Consider the following 26,170-nt stretch of genomic DNA (forward strand, 5'->3'; position numbering starts at 1 on the left):
TATCTGTAATAACTACAGAAAGCAGTAGAGTACAAATCCCTTTTTATATTGAGTCGGGTTTGAAGGGCTATGTTTTTCTGAAAGAGTTCTCGGTTCCTGTATAATTGATTGTGGGGGGAGGAGGGGTTACAGCTGCACAGTAGACATCTTAATCAGTGAGACTATTTGTGCTGTTAAGCAGTATACTCTTTAGAGCCAGGCACTTAATAACAAACTAAGCTGTCAGTCAGTGCTACACATACTACTTAGGGAGATTAAAGGCTGTAATATTGAGAGAACAAAGCTAATGTAAACATCCTTTATAGTTCATGAGGTTAACTTTCCACTTGCTCAAGCTTTCAATAATTAGCTGCCTTCATGTCTGTCCCTTATATTGCCCCTTGCTTGTGGAGTTCTCCTTGGGTTCAGCAACTTGGTTCACAGCCTGGTTTTAATCTTTGCTGTGTGCTGTCCCCTGTTGTCTTTGAAAATACTCTGTAGTTTTTCTTCAACAGAAGGACTTACAGTCCTCTTGAATCTTGGCTTTGCCATTCTGTCTGAGCTGCTTGGCATAATGCTTAAATAAAGCTTTAAAGAAAATTCATATGTTGAAGTAATTCATGATTATTCCTGTACTTCAGAGAAGGAGAGAAAACCTGTCTACCAACTGATCAAGAAGAAACTATATTTCCAGTTAGTGTGCTAGAAACAACTTGCAGAAAAATCCTGGATTCTAAATACTTTCTCTTGTCCCCAAATTACATCTGAGATGATGATCTTTATGTTGATGCTACTTTATGGCTTCTGGAGTTTTTTGGTTTGTTTTTAATTTATAGCTATTCTTACTCTTCTCTCTTTCCCCTATTTTTGTCATGCTGGAAATATTTGGAGCAAAATCAAGCTCTGAAAATAAACAGATTTATTACAGTGTTCAAAGTGTCTGTATCCTGCTCAATGGACAGCTGGGATCAGCACAGAAGAAAAGTGTTTCTTGAAAGGCAGCTTGGGCAGCGGACTATGTCACTGGGAAATGAGAAGATAATTTCACAGCAAGTTTGTAGCAAGCTTGGAACACTGTAAAGTATGGGATGACAAGCAGCCGACATGGAAATATTCAATTTCCAATACCATTGTGAACTGCTTTGTGCTTATTTTGCAATGTTAGTCTTTTATTTAGTTTTATGATCCAAACTGCAAAAGAAACTATTTGAACAGTTGGGAATGGAAAGTGTCAGCCTACTCTGGTCTTGATTAAATCGCTTTTTCTTTAGCCTTCGTTTCCTTCTCATCTGTCTTTTCCTCCACCCTGGCGCCTTCTTAAGTTTTTGACCATTTCTGGTCCAAGTAATCTGACAAGAGAAATGTTCTGTGGGTTAGTGTCCTTTCCATTAAAAGTTTTGGTAGAAACAAAGCAGACAAGCTGGCCAGTCTGCTCTGTGTTTGTCCAGTTACCCAAGCTGCTCATCTAGTGGGCTCCTCCAGGGAGCATGTCCCAGCTCTGGCCCAAGTTGTCTTCCTGTCCTCCATATAGTGAGTTACTGCCGTTTTCAACTGTGTTGTTTCTTTCCTTGAATTCCTTAAAATGGACACTTCTGAACAACTTCAGTTAAGACTGAGGTTTTTAGGACTTTTTTTTTTTTGCCTGAAACACTTCTTTATATAGTGATCAGCCTAGTGAGATCCTATACTCAACTGGAGCCTTGCTAAGTTATAGTGATGAGCACTGACATTTCTTTTGTTTTTGAAAAGCTAATAAAAATATCCTTTTTTTCTCTCTCTTTCTTTTTTTAAACAACTTATATAGCTAAATGAGTCTTCATTTTTGGAGATAGGAAGTGCAAAGGATGAAACTTTAATGAATTCATGACTAGCTCATTTTAATAATTGAAGACTATTGTGTAAAGGATGTTGAGAGAAGTTTGAATGCACAAAGACTTATTCACAGGATCTGAATAAATCTTGGTTGCTGTAAAGGAGGAGGATGCACCTTACAGTGACCTGAACAGAAGCTGTTCCTGCATGTTATTGGAGCACAAGTTTTTTCATGTACCTGCCATTTCTAGCCTGATTTTGGCTGTGGACTTTAAAAATATATTCAAAGCTGATCTTTCTTTCCTTTCCACTTAGTACTTTTAATTCTATGTGGGTAATAAAAATGTTTGGCTCACTAGGTAAAAATCTTAATTGCAGCATGTTCTATGGTGTCTATGTACCACATGTCAATCTTAAAGGTCTATCTGATCTACTGACTAGTCCTTCATAAGGTTTTAAATTTGTGCTTTTATTACTTATGGATGAAGAATAACTTGGGTTTTGTGGGTTGGGTTTGGGGTGTTTTTTTTTTTTTAAAGGAATATTGGTGATTGCTTTCAGCCTGTTGAGAACTAGGTGCGAAAGAGTAATAAGACATGGAGAGAGAAGCTGTGGTAGTGAGTTTCTTTTAAAAGGTGCTCCTCTAATAAAAGTGCAAGACCATCTCAGACAGCTTTGGAGATAATAACCTTAGGTTGAGATTTGCTGCATTTCCATAACATACAAAGTAAAAAATTAAGTATTGTTCGTGGGTGTACGTGTAAGAAAAGAGGATAAGACAGCTGAGAAATTTAGGCAGAATCCAACAAAAGAAAGTGAATGGAGACTATTAATGCTTCCATCTGTGAATCCACTTGAAGTCCCGTGCTTTGAGTCATGTCTTCCTAGACTCCACATACACTCAGTAAGAGGGAGAAGAAGACAGCAAGAAAGGAAGAAGGCAAGGGACATGTAATGCTGTATTCTTTGGGTGCTTTGGAAGGTTATGAGGGGTGTGCATATGCACACATGTGTGTGTGGCTGGTGTGATGTTTGAGCAGAACTTTCACATACAGTGGCTAACTTACATGTTTTAAACTTCAGCGTTTCAGTGAACTTTTTCTGTCCTCAAAATCTACGCTGCTAAAGCAAAAAGATACCTGAGGTGGAAGAGGGACTGTTGTCTGTAGTATATCGGCATTCTACTTTGCTAGCTGTGAGGAACGGACTTATTATTTGGGCAAGGTAGCCAGGCATGAAAGCTTTTACCAATCTGTAGAAGCAGATGTGATCTACAGCCCTGATACTGCAGCACTTCCATCTACAGATTTTGACTTGTTTACTCAATCCATTCCTTCTAATTGGAAAAGTAGAAAGAAATGTAAGCTACCATCTGCAGCTGCAAAGCTGAAGGAGTAAAAATGATGTGAAAGGAAAAATTTATCATATAAAAGCACAAATACTTTTAACTTTGAGGTGTTCAAGATGCTGACAGTGTCCTCAGTATCTCCAGCTGTGTAGTTGTCTTCTGCAACAACGTAAACCATTCTTGTAAGAAATGGAAGTGATGGCTATAATAACTGCAGCAATGATGTATAACGAAAAGGTAAGGAAGGTGATGGGAACAAGTACAAACCCAACTGTTTAAAAAATGCTAATGAAGGTTAAAGTAACTGAAAAGTCTGTGATGGCTGAGGCTAAAGGACAACTGGCTCCTTTGTCAGAAAATAGCTTGGTCGTTACAGTGGTGGGGTGGAAGAGTCTGGCCTCTCCAGACTGTTAGCATAGTACCATATGGTAGCAATACTATGAAAAATTCAATTTGTGTTTGCTTTCACTAGTAGCTATTAGCTGTTTAATCTGATACTCATCCAACAGTGTTGTAAAAAGGCTGGAAAATGATCTAACGTCACAAATATTAACCAACCTGTTATTTAGGGAAAATTGAATAGGGTGTATTTTAATTACATCAGTCCCATTTTATTAATTAAAACTGTTGTGACATACTTCATGTTTTGCAAGGTGATTCCTTTTAAGGAAACTTATTTGCATGGTTAATTCAACTCAGACCAGAAATAAGTGCAGAATTCAGTACTGAGGGTAATCAACCACAGTAGTAGCTTGCCTAAGGGTGCAGTGGGTTCTGTCACTTGGCGTCTTCTCGTCAAGATTAGACGTGTGTCTGAGTGGTTAAGCTAGCATGTGTGAGGTGGATGCAGAAGTTAGTGTGGGACTCTAGAAGGTGCTGTGCAGGAAATTGAGACTATCATCATGGGTCCTTCTGGCCTCAAGGTCACCATGGTGGCCATGTACCATTCTTAGTGGCGAAAGGTGAAAAATCATGAGTCATCTAGCAACAAGTGTAGATGAAGAGACCTTAAGGGCTCTTTCTCCAGTAGCTGAAGTCCTCAAGTCTTTGCTTCTTTGTGAGTAATGAAGATTAGACTCCTAGCTTAATATTTTTATGCAGGTAGTGGGCTTCATTTTAGGCTTCTCTTAGTTCTAAGATGGTGGATAATTAAGATTATTCTTATGCCTCACTGTGAGCTGTGCTGCTTTTGTGTCTGCTTCACAGCAACTCTTACCCTCTTAACCATTTTGTCTGTTTAATTTTACCCCGGAGAGTTTGCCTGTCCGGTTCACAGTGTGATGACACGAGTACTTATGGTGGCATAGGAGAAGAGGGGAGTAAGGTGTGGGGGAGGAAATCACAACCTTCCTCTGGGGACAGAGGAACCAGCAGTACTGGTTTATGCTGCTTTAAATGCTGATAGTTATGCTGTAAGACTCTGCTCTAGAAATATGTCTTAAGGATGAACTGAGATGTAAAACATAAAAATCCTTTGCAGAGCAAGCTAGTTCACTGAGCAAACTTCCTCAGAAAATACATGTCAAAGCCACTGCTATTTGAGTTCCCAAGTTTTTTCTCTAGCTTCTTCTCTGTGAATCTATTCTATTCCTACAAGTGCTGCTTGATTTAAGGTTAACGTCAGATGGGAAATATGTGGCTGTGAAACTACTAACATGGAACTAATGGAATGATTTTAATTCCTTTAAGTGACCTATCATTTTCAGCTTTATTACTGCATGGTCACTGCTTCCCTCAGTGCTTTGTAAATTGGAGGTGGGGGGCAGGGAAGCTTTGTGCACAACTTAATATTTTAATTTCAACAAAGGCTAGAGACTTGACTGGAGGGGCAGCTTTCTCCTGTGTTTTCATTTGTCCAGGCTGGACAGCTTTCTTGAGAAGCTCTCTGCATGTTTTCCTTTGCTTGGTTTATGAATTTGTTTCACTGTGCTTGGGATTTATCCTATCTCTTGCTTTCTGAAAAAGCGTGCTTGCTGCCCAAACTGCAGTCTTCCTCTGTTGTTCACTTTTCCTCTTTTGTTTGAAGGTCTCCCCAAAGAGGGGTGGGAAGAAATGTAAGTCCACTCAGCTTTAACATCAACACAATTGAAGTTCACTTCTGTAGCTTAAGCCACAAATCTCTTTAGCTTCATATATCTCTATGAGAGTATGGAAAGGAAAGAAGGGCTGAGAGGGAGACAGGCTGATTTCCATGAAGAGTTATGACTGTCTTTGAAACTGTTGCCACAGCAGACCTGCAGGGCTGAAGATTGTCATACCTGCCAGAAATAAAGAAATAAGATCCGGGGCTGGCAAGGATTCTGAATTAAGAAAATCTACCAATTTCCCACGTATTGGGAAAATGAAGTTCTGAGACTCCAGCTGATGAAGATCAAAGCCTGCTAGAAGTGGCCTGAAGATGGAGTAGGAATAAACTAGAGGTTACATCTTGCATCTGAGTTCCTCTCTTGCAGTACTGTTGGGAGGCAGAAGCACAGTAGCATGTGGGATTGCCTTGCAGAACTAATGCATAGACCCTTTGCTACTGATCCAACTTGTGCAGTCAGTGCCAGGATCTCTGGGCAGAAGAGGGACCAAGTATTAGTATCTGAATACTGTGTATGCCAGGCTAATGCAGCATAGGTAAGAATGTAGAGGAATAGGGAGAACAGTGAGCTGATGTATGCATGATACTGAAGTGGGTTGCAGGCTGCTTACTCATTTTATTTCTCGCTCAATCAAAATACTCAGGGAGGGAATTGAGAAAATTGCTGCATTGTTGTTTTAGAGACTCGCAGTGTAGAATGTCTGATAAACTGGCCCAATATTGACTACTGAAAGAAATGTTTGAGGATTGGTTTTTTTATTAAAATTCTTAAGCTACAAAATCTTCTGAGCTCAATGAAAGGGTGTGATGAAGCAAGATCTCAGGATTAAGCATACAGGATGATTCTTAGTTTTGTTAACTTCTGTGTCATCTACACATGCAGCTGTCATGGTACTGACTTCAGAGAACTGATATTATTGTCATCTCCTTAATGAACTAGAAGACAAAACTCCCAGAGTCTGTTTGTGTCTTGATCGTCCATTTGCTTGCTGTAACATTTGGCCACTCTCATATTTTCATTCTGCTGTGCTTCTGAAATGAAGAAACTACAGTTGTCTTTTTGAAAGAGGTGTTTAATTCAGAATTGAGGGAAGAGCCTGATCTGATTCCTATAGTGATAGTGGGGTTCCTAGGTTGCTTTGCAGTCTGTGATTCAACTCGCCTGTATTTCTGTAGTCTGCTTCCCTGGCTGAGAAGGACAGTAGGGAAACAGGGAAGTAAATCTATTCTGGATAAGTTTGACAGGTACTTTTATTTGTGTAAAGGGGGAGGAGAGGATGATGTTGCTGACCTTTCAAATCACTTGAGTCAAAGGTGGTAACATACTGTTGTTATGATGAAATACTGAACAGCTAAGAATTGTTTGGAATTCTTTGATTTCAAAGTCTTCAGCCTGGAAAGCTCTAAAAGCATCAGTCCCGAATTCAAGAGTAAAAAAAAAAAAGAGAAAAAGCTAATGTCAATTAATATATTAATGAAAGCTTCCAGTTTTAATGGTTTTCATTCCTGTGTCTTGCAACTAGAAGGATTCTGTCTGATTGTAATTCTAAATATTGTAGGTGATGGTAATGACTGTCCTCAGAATGAGAAGGCAGAAAATGTAGGTTTCAGGTTGGAGATGTTTTATTTGTGCCTTCAAGGAAGCTGAATTGCCCTCCGCAAATAAAAGCGAATGTAAAACCGTGCAGAAGTGAAAGCAAATATTGTAGTGCACTCGTATCTGCTGTTGACTCTTGCTTGTAACATCACTTCTGGAGAAAGATGACTGTACAACCTTAGCTACCAAGACCTCACAAATACAGTAGGCTGTTGTCAAGTTATGATGCTTTAAATTGCCTCTCTGCTTAGAGGGTTGCAAGAACATAGCCAAAAAAAAAAAAGCAGCCCTGTATAGGGAAGCTAAACTCTTCTGTTTTAAAAGAAGGTAGAAGGAAAAGAACATGGGAGGTGGGATGAAGGCAGGAATACAAGTTCCATGTTTGGGTGGTCTCTGGAAATGGTAACGTTATCTGGCTCCCTCTGCCTGCAAGCATAGCTCTGAGGATGCTGCGGTAGACTGTGGTGCCAGACTTTTTTCTTCTAGCTTGCACCTCTTAATGATTTTGATATTCAGGGACTGTAAGATCTTCCCCTAAAACTTTGGATAAACTAACACAATCATCCAATGGGAGCTTAACTTCAGGCATGTTTACTTGGTCCTTGTTTGTCAACCTGCATATTTCTGTGTTTCACACAGAGTGCAGTCCCTGGGTAGCATCTCAGTACACCTTTTTCATTTGTCTTATTACTCTTTTTTTTTTTTTGTTCACTTTAATGTTTCTCCATATTGGGCTGACTTAAGACCCTAGCCTTTATGCAACATTGCTCTTGTCTTGTTTTTGAGAAATCAAGCCCTTGGAATATAACATTTGGCAGCCGTGTGGGTTGAATGCTGAGAAGTATAAGATGATATGCAGGCTGTAAAACACATCACACTGCATCCAACCAAGTAAATGTGAACTCTACTGTATATGATACAATACTGCAAGAATATTATTGTAGAGGTTCTGTCCTGTCACTGTTATGCAAAGGGGTACCTCTGTTGTCTCTTATTTAATATTTGGAAGGAAAACAGATGATGTCTGGAGAATGAGCTTAACTGTCAGAACTTCTCTTGTATGCTCTGTTCTCAAATGTGTCATAACTGTTGATGAAAACACTAGCAATTTGCAAAGGCCCTACATATAACTGCCTTGGCAGGGGATGGGTAGGCAGGAAAGAGCAATATGACAGATAATGGGACAGCAGACCTTGAGCCACTGTGACAATGAGCTGCTGAGGGAGTTAATTCGCATTAGTTAAAACCAAAATAAACTACTGCCCTCAACTAGAACTGCAAAAGCCATACAGATTTGATTGCATTCTTCTCTAGCAATCTCTAAACAACGGTGGATGCAGAGCTTATACTGAAATTATATACTGGAATTTTTGGTTTTGTGTGCTGTTTTTTAAATAGCTGTGTGGTGATTGTTTTTTCTATTAAATCCTTTTTTTTTAACTGGAGAATGAACTTTGTTTAAAAATTAAAAAAATGCAAATGGGAATGAGTTCAGTAAGAGAAAGGTCTGTAAAGGCTAATATGTCTGATTTATTTGTGTGTTTTTGTGTTGTTTTTTTTTCTTGTTGTTGAGCTTATTGCAGGGATTGTGGTGATGGGATGACAAACTGGTGACCAGGCTTACACTGCTGTAGGATTCGTGATCCTGGGAAAAATAGCTAACTCTCTTACACTGTGCCTTCTGATCCAGCACCATGGCTTCTTAAGAGTGACTGTTAAATAATCATTGGAAAAGTTGGGAGAGCTTAACTCCTTTGGGACACTTTGGTGTGAAAGGTGAAAAGATATAAGAGTTTTTCTTGCCTAGTGGAAATACAGGTTATTTACAATGAAGTGATGTTTGCTCAGTCCCTGATACTGTGATGAAGATTACTTTTGGGTTGTTTAGATTTTTTTTTTGTGAAATCCTCTATTTATTTTTGTGCTTGGAAACACAAATGTTGCAATTCCTTGGCTCTGTCTGTGTCTCTGCTCAGCCAGCTCTGGGATTGGACCATTGCTGGCTGTTACAGAGAAACCAGTCAGTTATAAGCTTGAGAAACAGATCCTTTTAAATGCACTTGGTGTTCAGTATGTCATAAAGAAGCAGCTTAACTAATTGCATTTTAGACCGCAGCAAGAGGAGCCAAAAGTCCAGCTTTGACAGATGTTCTTTGCTTTGTTTTGCTTCAGCGGCTCACAGACTTCCAGGATGAGTCAGTTGCCCAAATGTAGGCATCTAGTGCTGCTCAAAACTTCCTCCAGTATTCAAGACCCTGTATGGGACTAGCAGAAATGATGTAGGGTGTGGAGGAAACATGCACCTCTGCAGCTGTGGCAGGAGATAAAGCAAGGGACTTGTGCATGTTGAGAGGAACAGTAGGTGCATGTGATCAGGCATCTGAATTCCACCCTAAATCTCCTCTACTTTTTAAACCTTATATATCCCTCGCTATCCTGTACTCCATTGTGATAGTACATGATAGCAGTGTCCCTCAGGGGTCTGTATTGGGACCAATACTGTTAGATATCTTTATTAATGACATAGTGGGAATTAATGCACCCTTGTCAAGTTTGCAGGTGACGTTAAGCCGAGTAGTGCAGTTGATTTGCTTGAGGGAAGGAATGCCATTCAGAGGGACCTTGACAGGCTTGAGAAGTGGGCCCATTTGAACTTCATGAAGTTCAGCAAGGCCAAGTGCATGGTCCTGCACCTGGATCAGGGCAATCATCAGTACAGGTACAGACTGGGCAGTGAATGGATTGAGAGCAGCCCTGCAGAGAAGGACTTGGGGATACTGGTGGATAACAAAACCGGACAGGAGCTGGCAATGTGTGCTTGCAGCCCAGAAAGCCAACTGTATCCTGGGTTGCGTAAGAAGGGTGGCTAGCGGGTCGAGGGAAGTGATTCTCCTCCTCTGCTCTCATGAGACCTGCACTTGGAGTGCTGCATTTGGCTTTGGGGACACCAGTCCAAGGAAGACATGGACCTGTTAGAGTGGGTCCAGAGGAGGGCTGTGAAAATGATCCAAGAGCTGAAACACTTCTCCTATGAAGGAAGGCTGAGAGTGCTTGGGTAGTTCAGTCTGGAGGAGAGAAGGCTTCGCAGAGACCTTATTGTGGCCTTTCAATACTTAAAGGGGGTTTATAAGAAAGATGGAGACAGACTTTTTACCAGGACTTGCAGTGTGATAGGACAATGGGTAATGGTTTTAAATGTAAAAGAGGGTAGAATTATATTAGATATAAGGAAGAAATTATTTAGTATGAGGGTGTTGAGCCTCTGGAACTGTTGCCCGGAGAAGTTGTGGGTGCCCCATCACCAGAAATGTTCAAGGTCAGGCTGGGCAGGGCTTTGAGCAACCTGATCTAGTGAAAGATTTCCCTGCCCATGGCAAGGGGATTAGAACTAGATGATCTTTAAAGGTGCCTTCCAACACAAACCATTCTACGATTCTGTGTTATTACAACATTTTTAATGAAATGCTGAGTTCCTCTTTCAGTAGCATAGGCTGCATTTTGTTTCTACATCTGCGAGGGTAGATCTGAAGCACTGTTCTCATCTTCAGCTTTGTAGCTTTTCTTGCTCCCACAACACTGCTCAACTTTGCCTTTGTTCCTTTTGTAGTGTTTCTAGTGCTACACCTTTTGTATCTGTCTAAAAATGCAATTTAAACTCTTCTACTGTTCTGCTTGCTCTGTTGTATAACTGCATCAATAAAAGTCATCTTCTAAAGAGCACTTCACAAAGCTTGTGTCTAGATTTTCAATGCACAGTAAAATCTCTTGTACAGGAGTCCTATGATAATTAAATTCTTATGAGTGTTGGCACACCATGTCTCCCACTAAAATTGTGCGGTTGCTTTCTGCTCTCCAAGAGTTTGGGCGTTACAGTTGCTGTTGAATTTTGCTTTTTTCTTCTGTCTCTCTGTGTAGTTGCTCAGTAGTTTCTTCTGTCATGTTTGACTGGCTCATGTAGTAAATACATTCTTGACAGGAACATTTACCAGAACAGATGGAAGACATTGTAACGAAAATAACATTCTCTGGTAACAATGGGTGTCAATCTAAATATGTGTCTGCTTCAAGTATAAGCATATGGATTCATGGGTCCTACAGTGACCAAAGAGGAAACCTCTTCCCAGGCTGGGAAAACTCTTTGCGGGGCAGAAAAACTACAGGTAACTGTTCTCATCCCAAATCTGTCCATCACTGAAGACAGAAACAATAGAGTAACCCCTCCAACACAGATTTGTACCACATTTTCAATCCATCCTACCTGACCTACAGGAGTTTGATTTTTATTTATGTCTCTATAAGATGATGCTTAATTTTGTAGTATGCTGAAATATTAGTCTGTACTTTATTTCCTTGATTTTGAGTCTATGCTATGCAAGCTGATTTAGGTGTTTAAAAAGTTTGCTTTGACATCTATGCCTCTGAATGCCAAATACTTTGCCTTGATCTAGAAAATGATAGGGGCCGAAAGATATTATTCTCCTTGAAATGCACCTTGTCAAAACAAAAATCTTAGGGATGGAAAGAGAAAACTGCTCGGTTTCAAAGCGCAAATGAAGCATCCCAGGACAGGCCTGGCATGTTTGGTCCTGGTGTAGAAACCCTTGTGGTCAGGACTGAATTATCCCACCTGTTCAGACAGTTTATGTATTTGGAACAATTTGTGAAATAAGTCAGCTGAACTGGGAGTTGCCTGTGCCTAGTCAACAAAAATACTGAGAAGCAGGAACATGCCTCAAGTCAGTTTTGGGTTTTTTCTTTAGAATGCCTTATCTAAGACTCCAGGCAGAAGCATTCTGCATTTGGGAATCTGCATTTCCAAACCTTCTTTAGGAGATACATGCGCTTATCCTTTCTTCCTTAATCTAGCAAGAACAGGTCTTAAGAATGAGAGGAGCGGAGGTGGTGATTAGTGCCCTGTGCTATTATAGGCTGCCATGGGATTGAGCACAGCCGACCTGTCCTTCTGAAGCTGTGCGGGTGTGCAAAAGAGGAAGAAAATGACATGAGGGCAGGCAGGCCAGGATGAGGGACTGTGTGGTGCAGTGGTTATTTTCAGGTGAGAGAGGAATGCTGAGATTCTGCCTCTGATTTGGAACAAACAAACAAATAGAACAGCAGCAACAACCACCAAAAAAAATCCAAACAAAAAACCTCAACACAGTTATTTTTATACATATTCTTGTCTTTGACAGGAGTGTTGTTTGTTCTTTCAGGATGAGGTGAAATACTGTTTTGAAACCTCTCAGGCAGAGGATGAAATGAAATGGGGGGATCTTGTGTGTTTTGGGAAGTTATTGAAAGCCCAGTGTTGTTCAGGACTGGAGGTGTGCTGTCAGTCTGGGCTGAGCAGCTGTGAAGAGACAGGCAGAGGAGGAGTGTCTCTTCTGTGCATTGATCGGATGCAAGTGCCTGATGAGAGCTTGCTCTTGCAGCTTTGAGTTCAAAAGCTTGATGTCGTGAAACTTGAAGTCTTAAAACAGTAATGGAATAGAGGGGTCTCCGTGGTTAGACAGCTGGTGAAACACTGTTTTCAAGATTTGCCTTTACTGGAGTCCTGGGACTTTTTGGTTTTCTTGAAGGTCTTTGTTAAGTGTTAAGCTGCTGCAGCCTAAGAGAAAACTCAGACGGCAGATGTCAACAGGGAGTTTCTCGCTGAATCCAGTAGCTCCTTTTGTGGGAGCTCATTTGCTGCTTTTCACTGGCAGGGAGGATTCTGAAGCGTTTCTTTTTCTGGCGCTCTTGAGCTACTGAAGTCATTGGTTCATTAGTAACTAAGGAACGGAAGCATTTACAGGAAAAGCTCCTCGAAGCTGGCAATAGACTTTTCTCTGAAAGAAAAGTTGTTTTGATCCCCGTTTGTTTTTTCTGAAGGGTGAGGGATTTGTCCAGAGTGATCCAACTGCTGATGAAGTATCTTCTAAAATATGACTTAATGTTATATCATCTGATCAGTCAAGCAGCCCTACAGAAGGGACTGAGAATAATGACTCTACCTCAAAGGGTCACCTAGTCTTGCATAATGTCAGATGACTACATTAAACTCAATACTGGGCAATGTAATATGGGAAGAGAATGCAATAAATCCGGAAATCTGGTGGATGTCAGATGTCCTAAAGTATTATCTCTGGAAAAGGTATTGCTCAGGTATCTTTAATGATACTTCTTTTGTACTATCTATAGTAGAGACAGCACTGTAATTTTTGATGTGCTTCTTCCTTTGACGTAGCTTCAGTACTTAAAGGAGAGTAACTGGACTGTCAGAGGTGTTGCCTATAATGGATTCAGATTAGCTCATTACACAAGTTGAACTAAGTAGTTACAAAATCAGGTTAAATCTCATCTCTTTGAGGGAGTAAGGAGGGGTGGGTTCAAACAATAAAGCCTGCTCCCATACTAATACATCTCCAGAATCTCTTTTGGTTTTCAAGCAGCATTGTACTTGAAGGACTGATCCTCAACAGGATTGCTTTGTCATGGGGTGAACAGTGGGTCAAAGGACTCATTTTAACATGAATTTCAGGGTTGGGTATTTTGGTTTAGTTTTAGGTTTGGGGTTTTTTTTCTGCAACGGTTAAAGAAACGTAACTGTTACAAATTGGCAGTTGGAACATCAACATTTGTAGGACTTTTTTGACAAACTGTTGAGAAATTGGATCTTGACTGATGGGTTTAGGGAGGTAGCAGTAGCATCCTGCCGTTCATATGCTTTCATATTTACTTCAAATTAGAAGTGGAGAAAAGTGGTGACAAGTTGCAGGGGGAGATGAATTTGTTCAGTGAACAGCTAGCCCTGTTGCAGAGTTGTGTTGTGCTACAGCCTCTGTTTTTAAACTTCTGCTCACAGAGCTGCTGTTGTGGTAAGCCAAAACATCTTGTTAGTTGGGAAAGTGCTTTCAGGAAGGTGACTGTACTTAAGCCCCACACAAATTAATTCATTTAAGTCTGAGACCTGGAAATCATCCTTTCTTGGACAGGAGTAATCTCATCCCCATAAATACAAGGTGATATTTGGTCACAGCAAAGTTTTCTGGGCTAGCAGTGTTGTGCTCTGCCCCATCTGGGCTGTGAACTGAGGACAAAACTGTCTCATAAATTCAAGCTTATGCCCACAATATGAATTGAATAAACCTGTTAGGTGGCCAGCTTAGCTTCCACTCTGTTGGCTTTTATTGATGCAGACCTATAGATTATGCTTAGGTGGCTTAATAAGGAGAGGAATTTATACAGGAAAGAATGTCAAGTCAGAATGAGCATAAAGCTAGTAACGTGCAGTTGTCACCTATCTTGGACTTAATTGCTGTGCTAATTCTGAGGAGAATAGCCTTAAAATAATGTGTCACATCAGACTTTTCAAAAAGGGCAGTAAAGTTTAAAAGTAACTCAGTGGTGCTTCTGAGGTAAAAGGCAGTAAATGCCATCTGAACCTTCCTCTCATGATGTAGATGTGTCACTACTACTATCTGAGGGAGGAATACCAAGGCCCTACCGAAGTGTGGTTCAATGCCAGCTTGCCTAGCTTTTGCTTTTGAAGACTAAGATTAGCATTTTAAAGATCCCAGTGGTTATTACATATGAACCTTCAGCAACAAGTTGAAGTCTTACTTATTATCCTGAAATGTTAAAGCATAAAAAAGCTGTAATGTAAGTGTTCCTATTTGAAAACAAACAACTAAAGACATAAGAAATACAAATATAAGGAGGAGTTTCTCATTCTGTTGCATGTAAGACCTTTTATATGGTGATGGGAGAAGAGGGAAGATGACAACCCCAGTAGTCACCGGCTGCTTTTGAAGCTCTGAGAATTCTCCCTTCCACTCTGAATGATGCTGTTTCATGGAGCATTTTGTCTGGTCTGACCTGCCTGCAGGTTTATGCTCTTGTGTGCTCAGATTTCAGTGCATTAGAATAGTGTTTTTGTAGCATTGATCACCTTGGACCTGTGTGGTTGCTGTTTTTGTTGCAGGAGTAGTTTCAAAGATGTTTAGAGGTGATTAAAATCCTTTTACAGTAGGGTTTGTGAAGACAAATGATGACTACAGAACAAGGCTTTCCTACAAAGGTGTTAAGGATTTGTAAGGAATTCTGTCTTCAGAGTGCTGAATGAGGTAATTTATCACTAGAGATTAATTACACTTCACTATATACATACACTGAAAGGCTCCCAGTCTCTGTGCTCTTGCCAGTCTTAATTTTTGCTGCATCAGTTTTATGTTCCTTAGGCTGCACCATTACTCACCTCCTTAATGTCCTTCATCCATTCTTGCCTTCTGAATCCTCCACCTTAACCAGTCAGCCATGTTTCCATCCTCTTCTACACTGTCCTGTGATTTTCACCACAGCAAAACTACTACTGTTTTTCCTCACTTGGTTGAGTATAACTGGAAACAAACCAACCCACAGCTAAAATGCAAGGACCAGTGTTTTTAGCAACAAAAATATAGTCCTGAGTTTAATAAAGCTATTTGAACTTCTGCAATTTGCTCCAAATTTTGGGTACTCACCCAGGAACCTTGTTATGGTATATGTGTGTTTAGTGCTTTGATGTTGCAGAAGGAATTAAATCACTTTTCAAGAAAATACAGTATCTCTATTTGAATAACACTGGAAGACTGTGTAACTTCTGATTCTTGTTCAGATGGGCCAAAATCTCTGGGAAATGGGGATTAGCATATATTAAATTTAAGTCAATTTGTCTGACAGTAACACATGGTATTTAGCTGAACCAGAGTAAACTGTTGCATAGAGAGAGCTTATGTAGTCTTGGAATTTATATTTGACTGTCTTACTGCAACAGACTATAGATAATAGAAAATGGTCTACCAAATCAGTCATCTCCACAAAAAGGCAGTCTAATTATTTTACTCTTGTAGTTTGCTAATCTCTTTGTTAGAGTTGTCTTCTCACATTATGAGAAACCAGTATAAGTAGAATGTTTCTGCTTTTTCATTAAATGAAGAAATAGAGGCTTGCTTTTTCCTAAGCTGTAATTTAAAGCTGGTTATTCCTTCATTCATGAAGGTAATAGATGAAAACTTGATTTAGAAGAGAATACTTTAAGGCTTGCTGACTCCAAAAGACCTAATTTTCTTGGTGCATGCAGTTTTAGGATGTTTTCAGAATATTTTAAAAAGTAGAGTCTTGTTTCTAAATTAAACTCTGTATGCATTTTTATCTTGTAATGATTTTAAAAGCTGAATTTGGATTATCTTGATGAGGTCATCTGCGTGCATGATCAATAGTTACTTTTTTGGGAAGATGTTTGACATTTAGTAGCTTCTGAAATTATTCTGAATTGTAATTTAAGGGTTTGTCCTGAAAATGTTCCAATTCATTAAAGTGTTAATGTGATGAGAGGGTGGTGGAAACAGTCCTGTATAACTTCAATTTAGGTGGTGATGTTTTCTTTCTCCTTCAGGTATGTTGAGCATAGATCACTATGCTACAGGTTTGTGTGTTTCCATAGGCACATGGAGTTAAAATTCTGTAGGATGCATTCATTTTACACTAGGGACTTTAGCACAGACTGACTTTGGCAGATTTTACTGGCATAGAGAAGATGATTTAAACCAGGCACACAAGGGTCAGTTTCAAAGATCCACAGGCTTGTGCTTGTTTTGACTTCAGGGGGAGCTGGCTAATTTCTTCTAAAATTATGGCCATGAGTCCCTAGCTACAGTTAAGTTGCATATAAGTATAGGTGGTTATTCTTGAAACACAATGCAGGTATCTACTAAATGTTGTACTTATCACGTGTACAAGAGCATCTTTGTAATTAAATGCAGTGTCTTAATCCATGCAGAAGCATGATGCATATAGTGTTTTGTTTTTTTCAAACACTTTCTTTTAATCAGAAGGATATGAGAGGACTTGAGAGGTCTGTAGTCCAAAAATGACAATTCTACTTCTTTTATACCAAGGTGATTGCACTGGTGTCTAAATTTTAGTCACATTTGGTTGTAGTGGACAGCATTCAGTTTGGCTTTCCTGAAATGCAGTATAGGTTTAAAATTACATCTTTGTTTTAAAACAATCTTTCCCATGCCCTGGTTTCCTTCTAACAATCTGAAAAAGGTTTAGAAGCACGAATGGAAAATAAAAATCAGCAGTTGAAGCTGTGAGGTAAAATTGCAAGGATTATTTACCCTCATGCTTCACTTAATAAGCCGATAGATAGCTGGGTTTAAATGAATTTTCCTCCACTCAGTGTTAGTGTGTTGTACCATTAGGTTCATACTGTTGATTATAGGCCTGAGACATCCATGCTGGGCCTTTCTCTGGAAAACGAATGCTGTGTTAGCTGCATTATTGATCACTTACAGCCTGCTAATCCTAACATTTTTAATTCAATTTATACGAATGCAAAGAGGGGAGAGAAGGACGGATGTCTCTTTACATAAATGCAATGAGTAAGCTGGGTCTCAGAGCCAGGTGGGGCATCTGCTAGGGTTGGGCAAGCAGCCGGCACTAAATTTTGCAGTTTAATAACAGCTAATTTTCTTTGTGCCTAGAGTTTGTACATACCTTCCCCTTGCCCACTCAGTACTTGGAATGTCTGACAGTGGAACCTGCAGCCTGTCAAACTGTGCAAAAAGGAGGTCCCTGCTCTTCCTGCATTTTCAGGAAAATTATGATGGATGCGGGGAAAAGATTTTGTTTATAGAAGAAAAGCTGAATGGGAAAAGATTTCATCCATGTTCTGGAACAATGCTTGGGGAATATTTGCTGAATACAGTGAATTAACTTGCTCTTACTTACAGAATAGCAGAAATACTGCTGTTGGAAAGAAAACCTCTCCTAAAAGGACTTGCTGCCATCCCTGTCTTCTCATGAGATAATAAATCACATGACTGGGGTATGTTCAAGAGAGCAAGGCTAGCTCAGTTTGGGTTTCAGTGAGGACACAGTATAGTTGTTCATGTTTTTTTTTTCTGTTCCTCATGGTACAAGTAGAAGGGGATTTCTTTGGTTGCAGTCAGGCAAATGCATAGCAGCATCTTGTGCCCTTTATGATAAGCAGTGCTGTTTTGGCTTGTGGTAGTCATTTTCACACCCACCCACTCCAGCTGCATGAAAACCACAGAATTTAAATTCCTGCAATGTCTGAGACTCATGATTTCTCTTTTAGAGTTCAGATGGGTCCCTCTCTGGGGTTATGCAGAAGTGGAAGGAGTATCAGCTCCAATGCCTGAAATACTTGTATGAGGCACCTCCCATTGTGACAGGTAAGCGTGCTTGGCAGGGATAGGATGTATTAATTTTTAAAATGTATGATAACAGTAGTAAGGGAGTGATGATGAACTTGAAAATACTTCTCCAGATTACTTTCCAGTCCATTTCTTTTTTATCCTATTTGCTTCTGCCTGCTCTCTGTGGGACTCTTCCCTCTGCTAAGGAAGCATTTTGTAGAACAATTTCATTGTAAAGGTATTGGTCTTTAGGTGCAGAGTGTTTTTCAGTGGCAAGTGGTGGCACATCGAAGCAACACACTAATGTAATACCCCTGAAACTTTTTTAGGGTTTGGGGTTGAGAGACCACGCAGGTGTTAGGGAATCTGGGACCATGCTGTTCATGCTGACCTAGCAGTTTGTGGGCCTTAAAGTTGGTATAAATTATTTTGAGCGTTGTAAAATGCTGAAATGGCTTTAAAAAAAAAAACCACCAAAACCCAACAAAAAAAAGACCAAAAACAAAACAGAAAAAGGTGCCTTAGTGAAAATGAAAATGCAGCTTGTGTTAGTAGTTGAGCTGCTGTAATGTGGTGAGAGCAGCTGCGATATACCAGCATCATTGTGTTTAGAGGACACTGGTGACTTGTCAATGACACTCACAACTGGACACAGTGTAGCCTCTCCTATGCTTCAGTGCTTTTGTGACACACTGAGAAAGATAAGATGGGTCTAAAGTTGTATCTGTGAAGAATTATTTCAAAACTGTTAATTTTCCTTCTCTTAACTACATAGTTATGGCAGAGTGAGAGCAGTAGCTGATGACAACAATGACAGGGAAACATTGATCTCCCTCCTGCTCTAGTATCCTGTTGAGCGGTTGAGTGCTGCCCTCTAAGAATGACAGTTTAATAAATCTGAAGTTGAAGTATTCTCGTGTTGATTAAGCCATAATGCAAAGTTATGGTTGTGTGTGGGTATTTCGTTGATGGATCTATATATTAGGCTAGACTTTCCAACTGCATGACTGTGAACCATTCTCAGGAATTATTATCTGCAGTATTCATAGCAAAATGGATTTTAAATTAAACTGGGACACATAAGAGTGTAAAAGAGAAAAGATGGGAAGGGATCATTATTGATTTGCCTTTCTTGTCCCTTGATTTAGTCAAAGACCCTAATCTATTTTTCATTTCCCCCCAAAACAAGTTTCCTGTTGTGTGAGGATAAACTCTTCTGGACAAAGCTTGTTTAACTCCACATCAAAGCTTAATTGCATAATGCTGTTATGGCTTAAATTGCATGTGTCTGTATCTCCTTTTATCTTCTGCTCTTCAGTCTTTTCCTCCTTGTAGTATTAGTACAAGGTAGTGGCATGACCCTCCCTTCCGTCTCTCTGCAGAAGGCAAGTTCTGCAACAGAACATTTGACAATTATGCCTGCTGGCCAGATGGACTGCCCGGCACCTACGTGAATGTCAGCTGCCCCTGGTATCTCCCCTGGGCTAACACAGGTAAGAGCCTTTTTTTACAGGCACAGATTTAAACCAACCTTGTCTTCCTTGCACAGCCTTAGCAAGGACATAAGTGGCTTAAATGGCTATGCATGCAGTCAGTTCTCTGCAATGTAAAAGTAGGAATGGGGGTCAGTAGGATACACTCTTTATCTCCATTTAGCAGGAGAAAGTGAAAATGAGAAGAGACTGTTCTTAAGGGTTGCATTTATTTTGGATTTTTGTGCTCTCATCTGTTTTTACTGATTGAATAGTGGTGACTATTAATAAAATAGCACTGTGGTACTTGCTGAAGACTACCTAATAATAATGGTGTAGTTTGAAAACTGAGATAAAAGTAGCAAAGCTAGATGGCAGGTTGTCCTGTAGTAGTTAAAGACAAAAAAGGTCTAAAGTGAAAGTGTTTTGTGCTGCTTCCTGAGATAAACTTATCTCTCGGAATGCTGCACAATGAAAACTTTGTCAGTGGTTGCAAAGACGTTTTATTCTGAAGGACTGAATGTCACCTTTAGATGTTAGACCCTTATGTACATGTGCACTTGATGCCACTTGCAGGCAATGTATATTAGATCATTTCATCTAGTATTCTGTCTTTGAAGCCATTGCCTTGTACAGCTTGTTCTTTGTGAAGACCTTTCTACAATTTGAAGTCTAAATGAAACAGTTTATTAACTAGCTACCATGGTGTCGTGAATTGGCTTTGGCCCCTGTTAAGGGACAGAGGATACTGGTTAATGAGGATGTATAAATCTGACTGCTGGACGTAAAGATGGTTTAAGTGTGGAGTACCTGTTGTAAGTGTTGGTACGAAGGAATTTCAGGGATGAGAAAGAAAAAGAATAGAATGGGATGGTCAGAAGATAATTAGTTGTGCTGGATAATGTGGGACCTGGGCTTGATGCAAATGGTATGGAATAAGGGATGGAGATTGTACTGGGTCTGGCCGGGATGAAGATAACTTTCTTCACAGCAGCCCATATGGTGCTGTTCTTTGTATTTATGGCTGGAAGTGTTGATAATGCACCAGTGGTTTGGCTGTTGCTGAATAGTACTTGCACAGCATCAAACCTCTCTCTAATTCATGCCCTTCCCAAGGCCAGTGTAGACTGTGGGTCTGCAGGAGGTTGGGAGGTGACACAACTGGGACAGCTGACCTGATCTGACCAAAGGGATATTACAACCACAGATTTCCCACAATTATTTCCCTCTCTGGCAAAGTCCAGTCCAAGTTTTGCCCATTATCTCTCCCAGTTACCATCTTCATTCTGACTGGTGAGCTTTTCCATGTTACTTTCTCCCCTAGTCTGTTGATGGGTGGGGAGTGGCTAGGTGGGCCTTTGGCAGCTGGTCAAGGTCAACTCATCACATCCACCATGGTAGCTCCAGGAGCTGCAAGGAAGTCTCTGCTTCGGTGATTGCAGCTCCTCTTCTCCTCCATCTTCTCTGACCTCAGTGCTCACAGGGTTGTTTCTTACACCTTTTTTCTCACCCCTCACTGCCAGGCGGTGTTTGGCCCTTTCTTACATACGCTTCCCCTGAGGCGGCACCATTTTGGCTGAGGGACTCAGCTGTGCCCTGCGGTGGGTCCTTTGGAACTGGCTGTGTTCAGCATGGGGCAGCTCCAGCCTCTCCTTGCAGGGGCCACCCCGCAGTCCCCCACTGCCAACATCTAGGCACAGATGCCAGGTATACTTGGTAACCTGATGTAGCACTTAATGGCTCTTACTGTGGAGTGGGGAGAGGTGCTTGGAAATGTACAAATTTGGTGAAGGTATGTGTGGGGAAATGCTTTAAACCTGTCTCAGAAGTAAGTTCCTAAAACAAAATTGTGAAGTCTAGATTGCTGTTTTCACTTTAACTTGGTGCATCTTTTATACTAGGGTTTCAAGGGAAGAGATGGGAACCAACATTATGGTGTACTTAGCGATTAGGGACACCTGTGACTTGTGGAGAGATGATCTGCTCCACTCTTTCTGCCCCTGTGCTCCAGGGTCCTGCTGCCACTTGGTTATCTCAGCAGCCTTGCCTGCTTTCCGAAGTAACCTGCATGCTTTGGCACTTTTATTCCTGTCCTGTTTGTGCTGAACATCTATGTTGGATGACTTTGCTGCCCCGAGCTATTGCTGCGTATCCTGCTGGGTGAATATTATGCTACTGTGTCCATATTTCTAACTTCTGCACACCATTTGTATTATCTCAACTGTCTTGGTAGTAATTGCCAATTTGATAACCTCTGAAGTTAAAATGCTGTTTGCTGATACTCTTCAGATTATGAATAAAGATGTTATGTTTTTATAATGAGTCAACAAGCTTATATAAATGTATGAAATCAATATTTACTTCATAATTAGTTGACATAAGATTATCGGATGCTGCAGAACTTCTTACAATAATGCTAATCCTTCTGGATATCTAAAACTCTTCACAGGATTAAACCTCTTTCCTCTAAACCTTTTTACTTGCAATCTTTAAGACCCTGGACACAGTTATTTGACTTCCAGCTGCTCTTGAAACATCACTGTTGGAGAGAGCCAAGGCTTAACACAACACTGCAGATTAATAAATTTTTGGAATGTGCAATATCTTTCATACTTTTGGAAATAATTTTTTAAAAAAATTAATTATCCTGAAAACAGTATGTTTTTGGTGAAAAGTGCAGCATTTTGTATAAGCCCTTGCTAGGGAGGATTGCAAAAGTACTTCAGAAAGTCATTAAACCTGTGGACATGATTCCTTGTTGTGCATACTGTACATATACCTCAATCACTGTTTTATCAGCGAGGAATAAGAATGGAACAAGGTCTTTCATTGTCTAATATAAAACAAGTTTCTATCAGTGCCAGGTACACAATCTGTGAACCTGAATTACCATGACCTGATCCTATTTTGTGACGTCTTGTGGAGTCATGTTCAAAATGAATGGTAATGGGCTGCTGTGATGAAGAGGTAACATCTTTATAATGGAACATCTAGAGCAGTAGGAAATTGGACACCCTGTGATTTACAGTAATCACTAAAGCATGCTTATTTCTTGTTCTTCCTTAGCCCCCTACTTGGAACTTGAAATAGATTCTAGCACTGCAGGGCTTCCATCTCTTCACCTGACGAAAATGGAGGAAATCAAAAGATGAGACCTTGTTTGGGAAGTACCTTCAAAACATATTCAGTGAAGGTCATCATTAAGTATGAAGTACTTCAGCTGAACTTACTCATTTAGGACTCTGGTTCCTTTGATTAGGAGTCAGGTTTTCAAGTGTGTAAAAAGTTTGCTGGGGGACTTCACACCCCTAGAAGCCCTCTGGGAAATAAATAGAAACACTTGAAACTGAATGCTGCTTATGAAGGGGTAATGAAGTGGAGCAAGCATTGAGTGCTCTTTATCACTTGGCCACTTCTGTAAAAAGTGTAGGAGAGTTGGAAGCAGGGACAGGTGACCCAGGAGTCATATAGAGACACTGATTGTTCAAGGATAGGATTAGGAAAGCCAGAGCCCACCTAAATCTGACAAGTGATATGAAGGGCAACAAAAAGGGCTTCTAAGCAGGTATGAGAGAGAATTTGGATCCACTGCTGAATGCGGCAGGAGGATCTTGTGACAAAGGATGGGGAAATAGCTGAGGAACTCACTGCTTTCTTCATCATGGCTTTTGCTGGTAAAATATGCCTTCAGCAATCCCAGGCCCCTGAGATAGGTGGTAAAGTCTGGAGCAAGGAAGACTTACCCTTAGTGGAAGAGGATCAGATTACGGAATGCTTAAAAAGGACATACACAAGTCCATGAGACTTGGTGGGATGTACTAACAAGTGCTGGCTGAGCTGGTTGATGCCATTGTGAGGCCACTCTTGATTACCTTTTGAAAGGTCATGACAATTGAACAAGATTCCTGAGGAGCGGAAGAAAGCATTTGTCACCACTATCTTCAAGAGGCACAAGAAAGAGAATCTGGGGAACTATAGGTGATCAGCCTGACATCAGTCCCCAGGAAGGTGATGGAGCAAATAATCCTGGAAACTGTTTCCAAACATGTGAAGGACAAGAAGGGGATTGGGAGTAGTCAGCATGGATTTATGAAGGCAAAATCATGCTTGACAAACCTGATGAGATGACTAGCTTGGTAGATAAGGGGAGAGCAGTGGATGTGTTTATCTTGACTTTAGTAAGGCTTTTGACACTGTCTCCCATAACATCCTCATTGACAAACTGAAGTGTGGATTAGACAGATGAACAATGATATTAACTGAAAACTGGCTGGGCTGCTGGGCACATAGGATTGTGGTCAGCAGTACAAAGTCCAGTTGGAAATTAGTCTGTAGTGTTGTACCCCAGGGAGTGGTAGGGCCAATACTGTTTAACATCTTTAATGATCTGGGTGATGGGACTGAGTGCACCTTCAGAAAGTTTGTAGGCCATACAAAACTAGGAGTAGTGGCTGATAAATCACATGATTGTGCTGCCATTCAGAAGGACCTTGAGAGGCTGAATAAATGGGCTGACAGGAATACTGTGAAGTTCTGTGAAAGGAAATGCCAAGTCCTGCCTCTGGGAGGGAATAACTGCATGCATCAGTACTGACTGTCTGGAAAGCAGCTTTGCAGAAAAGACCTTGGAGGTTCTGGTGGACATCAAGCTCAATGTGAGCAGCAATGTGCCCTTGAGGCAAAGAACACCAACAGCTTCCTGGGCTGTGTTAGGAAGAGCATCACTGGCAGCTCAAGAGGGTGATCATTCCCCTCTGTTCTGGGGGGTGAGACACAGCTGGAGTGCTTTGTTCAGTTCTGGGCTCCCCAGTGTGAGACAGGTATACAAAGACCATGAGGATTATTAAAGGATGGGAGCGTGTCTCATATGAGACAAGGCTGAGCGAGCTGGTATTCTTCAGCCTGGAGAAGGAAGAAGGGTCAGGGGGATCTTACCAATGTGTATGGTCACAAATTGAAATACAGGAAATATCCTTTAAACATAATTATTTTACTGTGAGGTTGGTCAAACACCTGGAACAGGTGACCGAGAGAGGTTTTGGAGTCTCTCTCCTTGAAGGTGGTCAAAGCCTGATGGGACGTGGACCTGAGGAACTTGCCCTAGTTCACCCTGCTCTGAGCATGGTGTTGCACTAGGAAATCTCCAGAGTCTGCTTCCAATCTTGGCTGTTTTGTGATTCTGTTTCTGTTAATTTTTTTTTAAGATGAAAAGTCTTGGTAACTAGTTACTGTCAGGTGTTACAAATTTCCACTGGTGTCAGCCACAATAGGAGATGGGGAAAAGAATTTGCATGGAAAGAGTTTGTAATGCTGGAGCATTCCTTGGTCAATTACAGGTTTTGCAAACCTTACCCTTCGACAGCTTTTATTCTTGTTTGTGTGCCAGTCGTCTTGCCCTAGTGGCTTTTAGTCTTGAGCCTGCCTTTCTGCAGATCTCAACAGCAGATGTAGCTCAGCAGATTGCCTAGCAGAGTGGCAAGCTGAAAATGATATGCAGAACTTGTTACCTGCTCAGCAGGTATGTGCTGTGTCACTAGTCCAACCCCACATGATGTTAGTAGGTTCTTGTCTATACTTGCTGCCACAGAGGAGCTCACTGAGGTGTAACTTTCTTCTTGTTTCCTTAATGTGGCAGTTTCTGAATCACAGCCTGCATTGCGGGCATGGGTTCAGCAGTAATACTTCAGATCTTTGGACTGCTCATTTACCTCAAGGTACAGGAGCAACTGTACAGGGAGATTGGAATCTGTTCATTGAAAATCTTGAGACTAAAACTGGTGTTCTCAGTGCTGTATATCTATTCAGACTTGTGTGCATACAAAGACTCAAGACCAGTTTTTCACAAGACAAATCCATGGAGGATGGGCCTGCAGGTCTTTTGTGCTAAGCAGTGTGTGCAGTTGCAGGGTTTTGTCTCACAGCATCACTCGCCTTGTGATTGCAACATTTGTCTTCTGTCGTTTTTGAAAGTGCTGCTTGCTAAGGCAGCCTATAAAGTTCAGCAGAGACAATCAATACTGTCCCACTTGTGTGTCACATCTCTTTAGAAATGCTGAGCCTGAGCCTTTTTCTGTTTTGTTACTTAGCGGGTGTGTCAGCCTCCCTGCCAAGCTCAGTTATTGGCATGCTGTCTGCAAGGATGGACTCTGAAAGCTGGGAATATGTCGGTGATAATTGAATAGAAGAAAGATCACAAGATTAGACCAGGATTTTATGCTTGAAACCATGTATCCCTGTACTGCTACAGACTTGCTTTGTGACAGGCAAGTAAATTAAACCTGAATTTTTGAGGAATTTTTGTTTTATAGTTTGCACTGAAGTACTGGGCATTGGGTTGTTGGTGTATTTTTGGGATGTGGCCCAAAGGTTGGTTTATTACACGTTTCTTCAGTGGCACTTCATCACTGCCTTTTTTCCATCTATAGCTGTGCAAACTAGATTGGGAATTTCACCCAACTGAAATAAGGGGTTTTGTCCTCATTCCTTTAGTTTTGTGGGGTTTTTTTGTGGATTATTTTTTTCCTCATGCAGATTGGTTTCCTGAGTGATGCGATTGCATCTGTGTTAGCATTCATCTGCTTCAAGTATATTGGTCATTATAGTATGGACTTAATAAGAAATTGTGAAATAAGGATACTATAGGTATCTGGGTGATCACTAACATGCTGGAGCCAAAGAAGCTGAGGTTTA

At 40.7% G+C, this 26,170-nt stretch overlaps 1 protein-coding gene across 1 annotated transcript in view; it reads left to right on the forward strand.

The window, feature by feature from the left end:
* Positions 1-26,170, forward strand: part of GLP1R (glucagon like peptide 1 receptor) — an 87,960-nt gene that overhangs the window by 9,850 nt on the left and 51,940 nt on the right. Inside the window, exons 2-3 of the mRNA XM_074863485.1 lie at positions 17,948-18,044; positions 19,391-19,501. Coding sequence (XP_074719586.1) covers positions 17,948-18,044; positions 19,391-19,501 — 208 coding nt within the window. The remainder of the gene's footprint in view (positions 1-17,947; positions 18,045-19,390; positions 19,502-26,170) is intronic.

The sequence above is a fragment of the Strix uralensis genome, chromosome 3 (assembly GCF_047716275.1).
Source record: "Strix uralensis isolate ZFMK-TIS-50842 chromosome 3, bStrUra1, whole genome shotgun sequence".
Lineage (NCBI taxonomy): Eukaryota > Metazoa > Chordata > Aves > Strigiformes > Strigidae > Strix > Strix uralensis.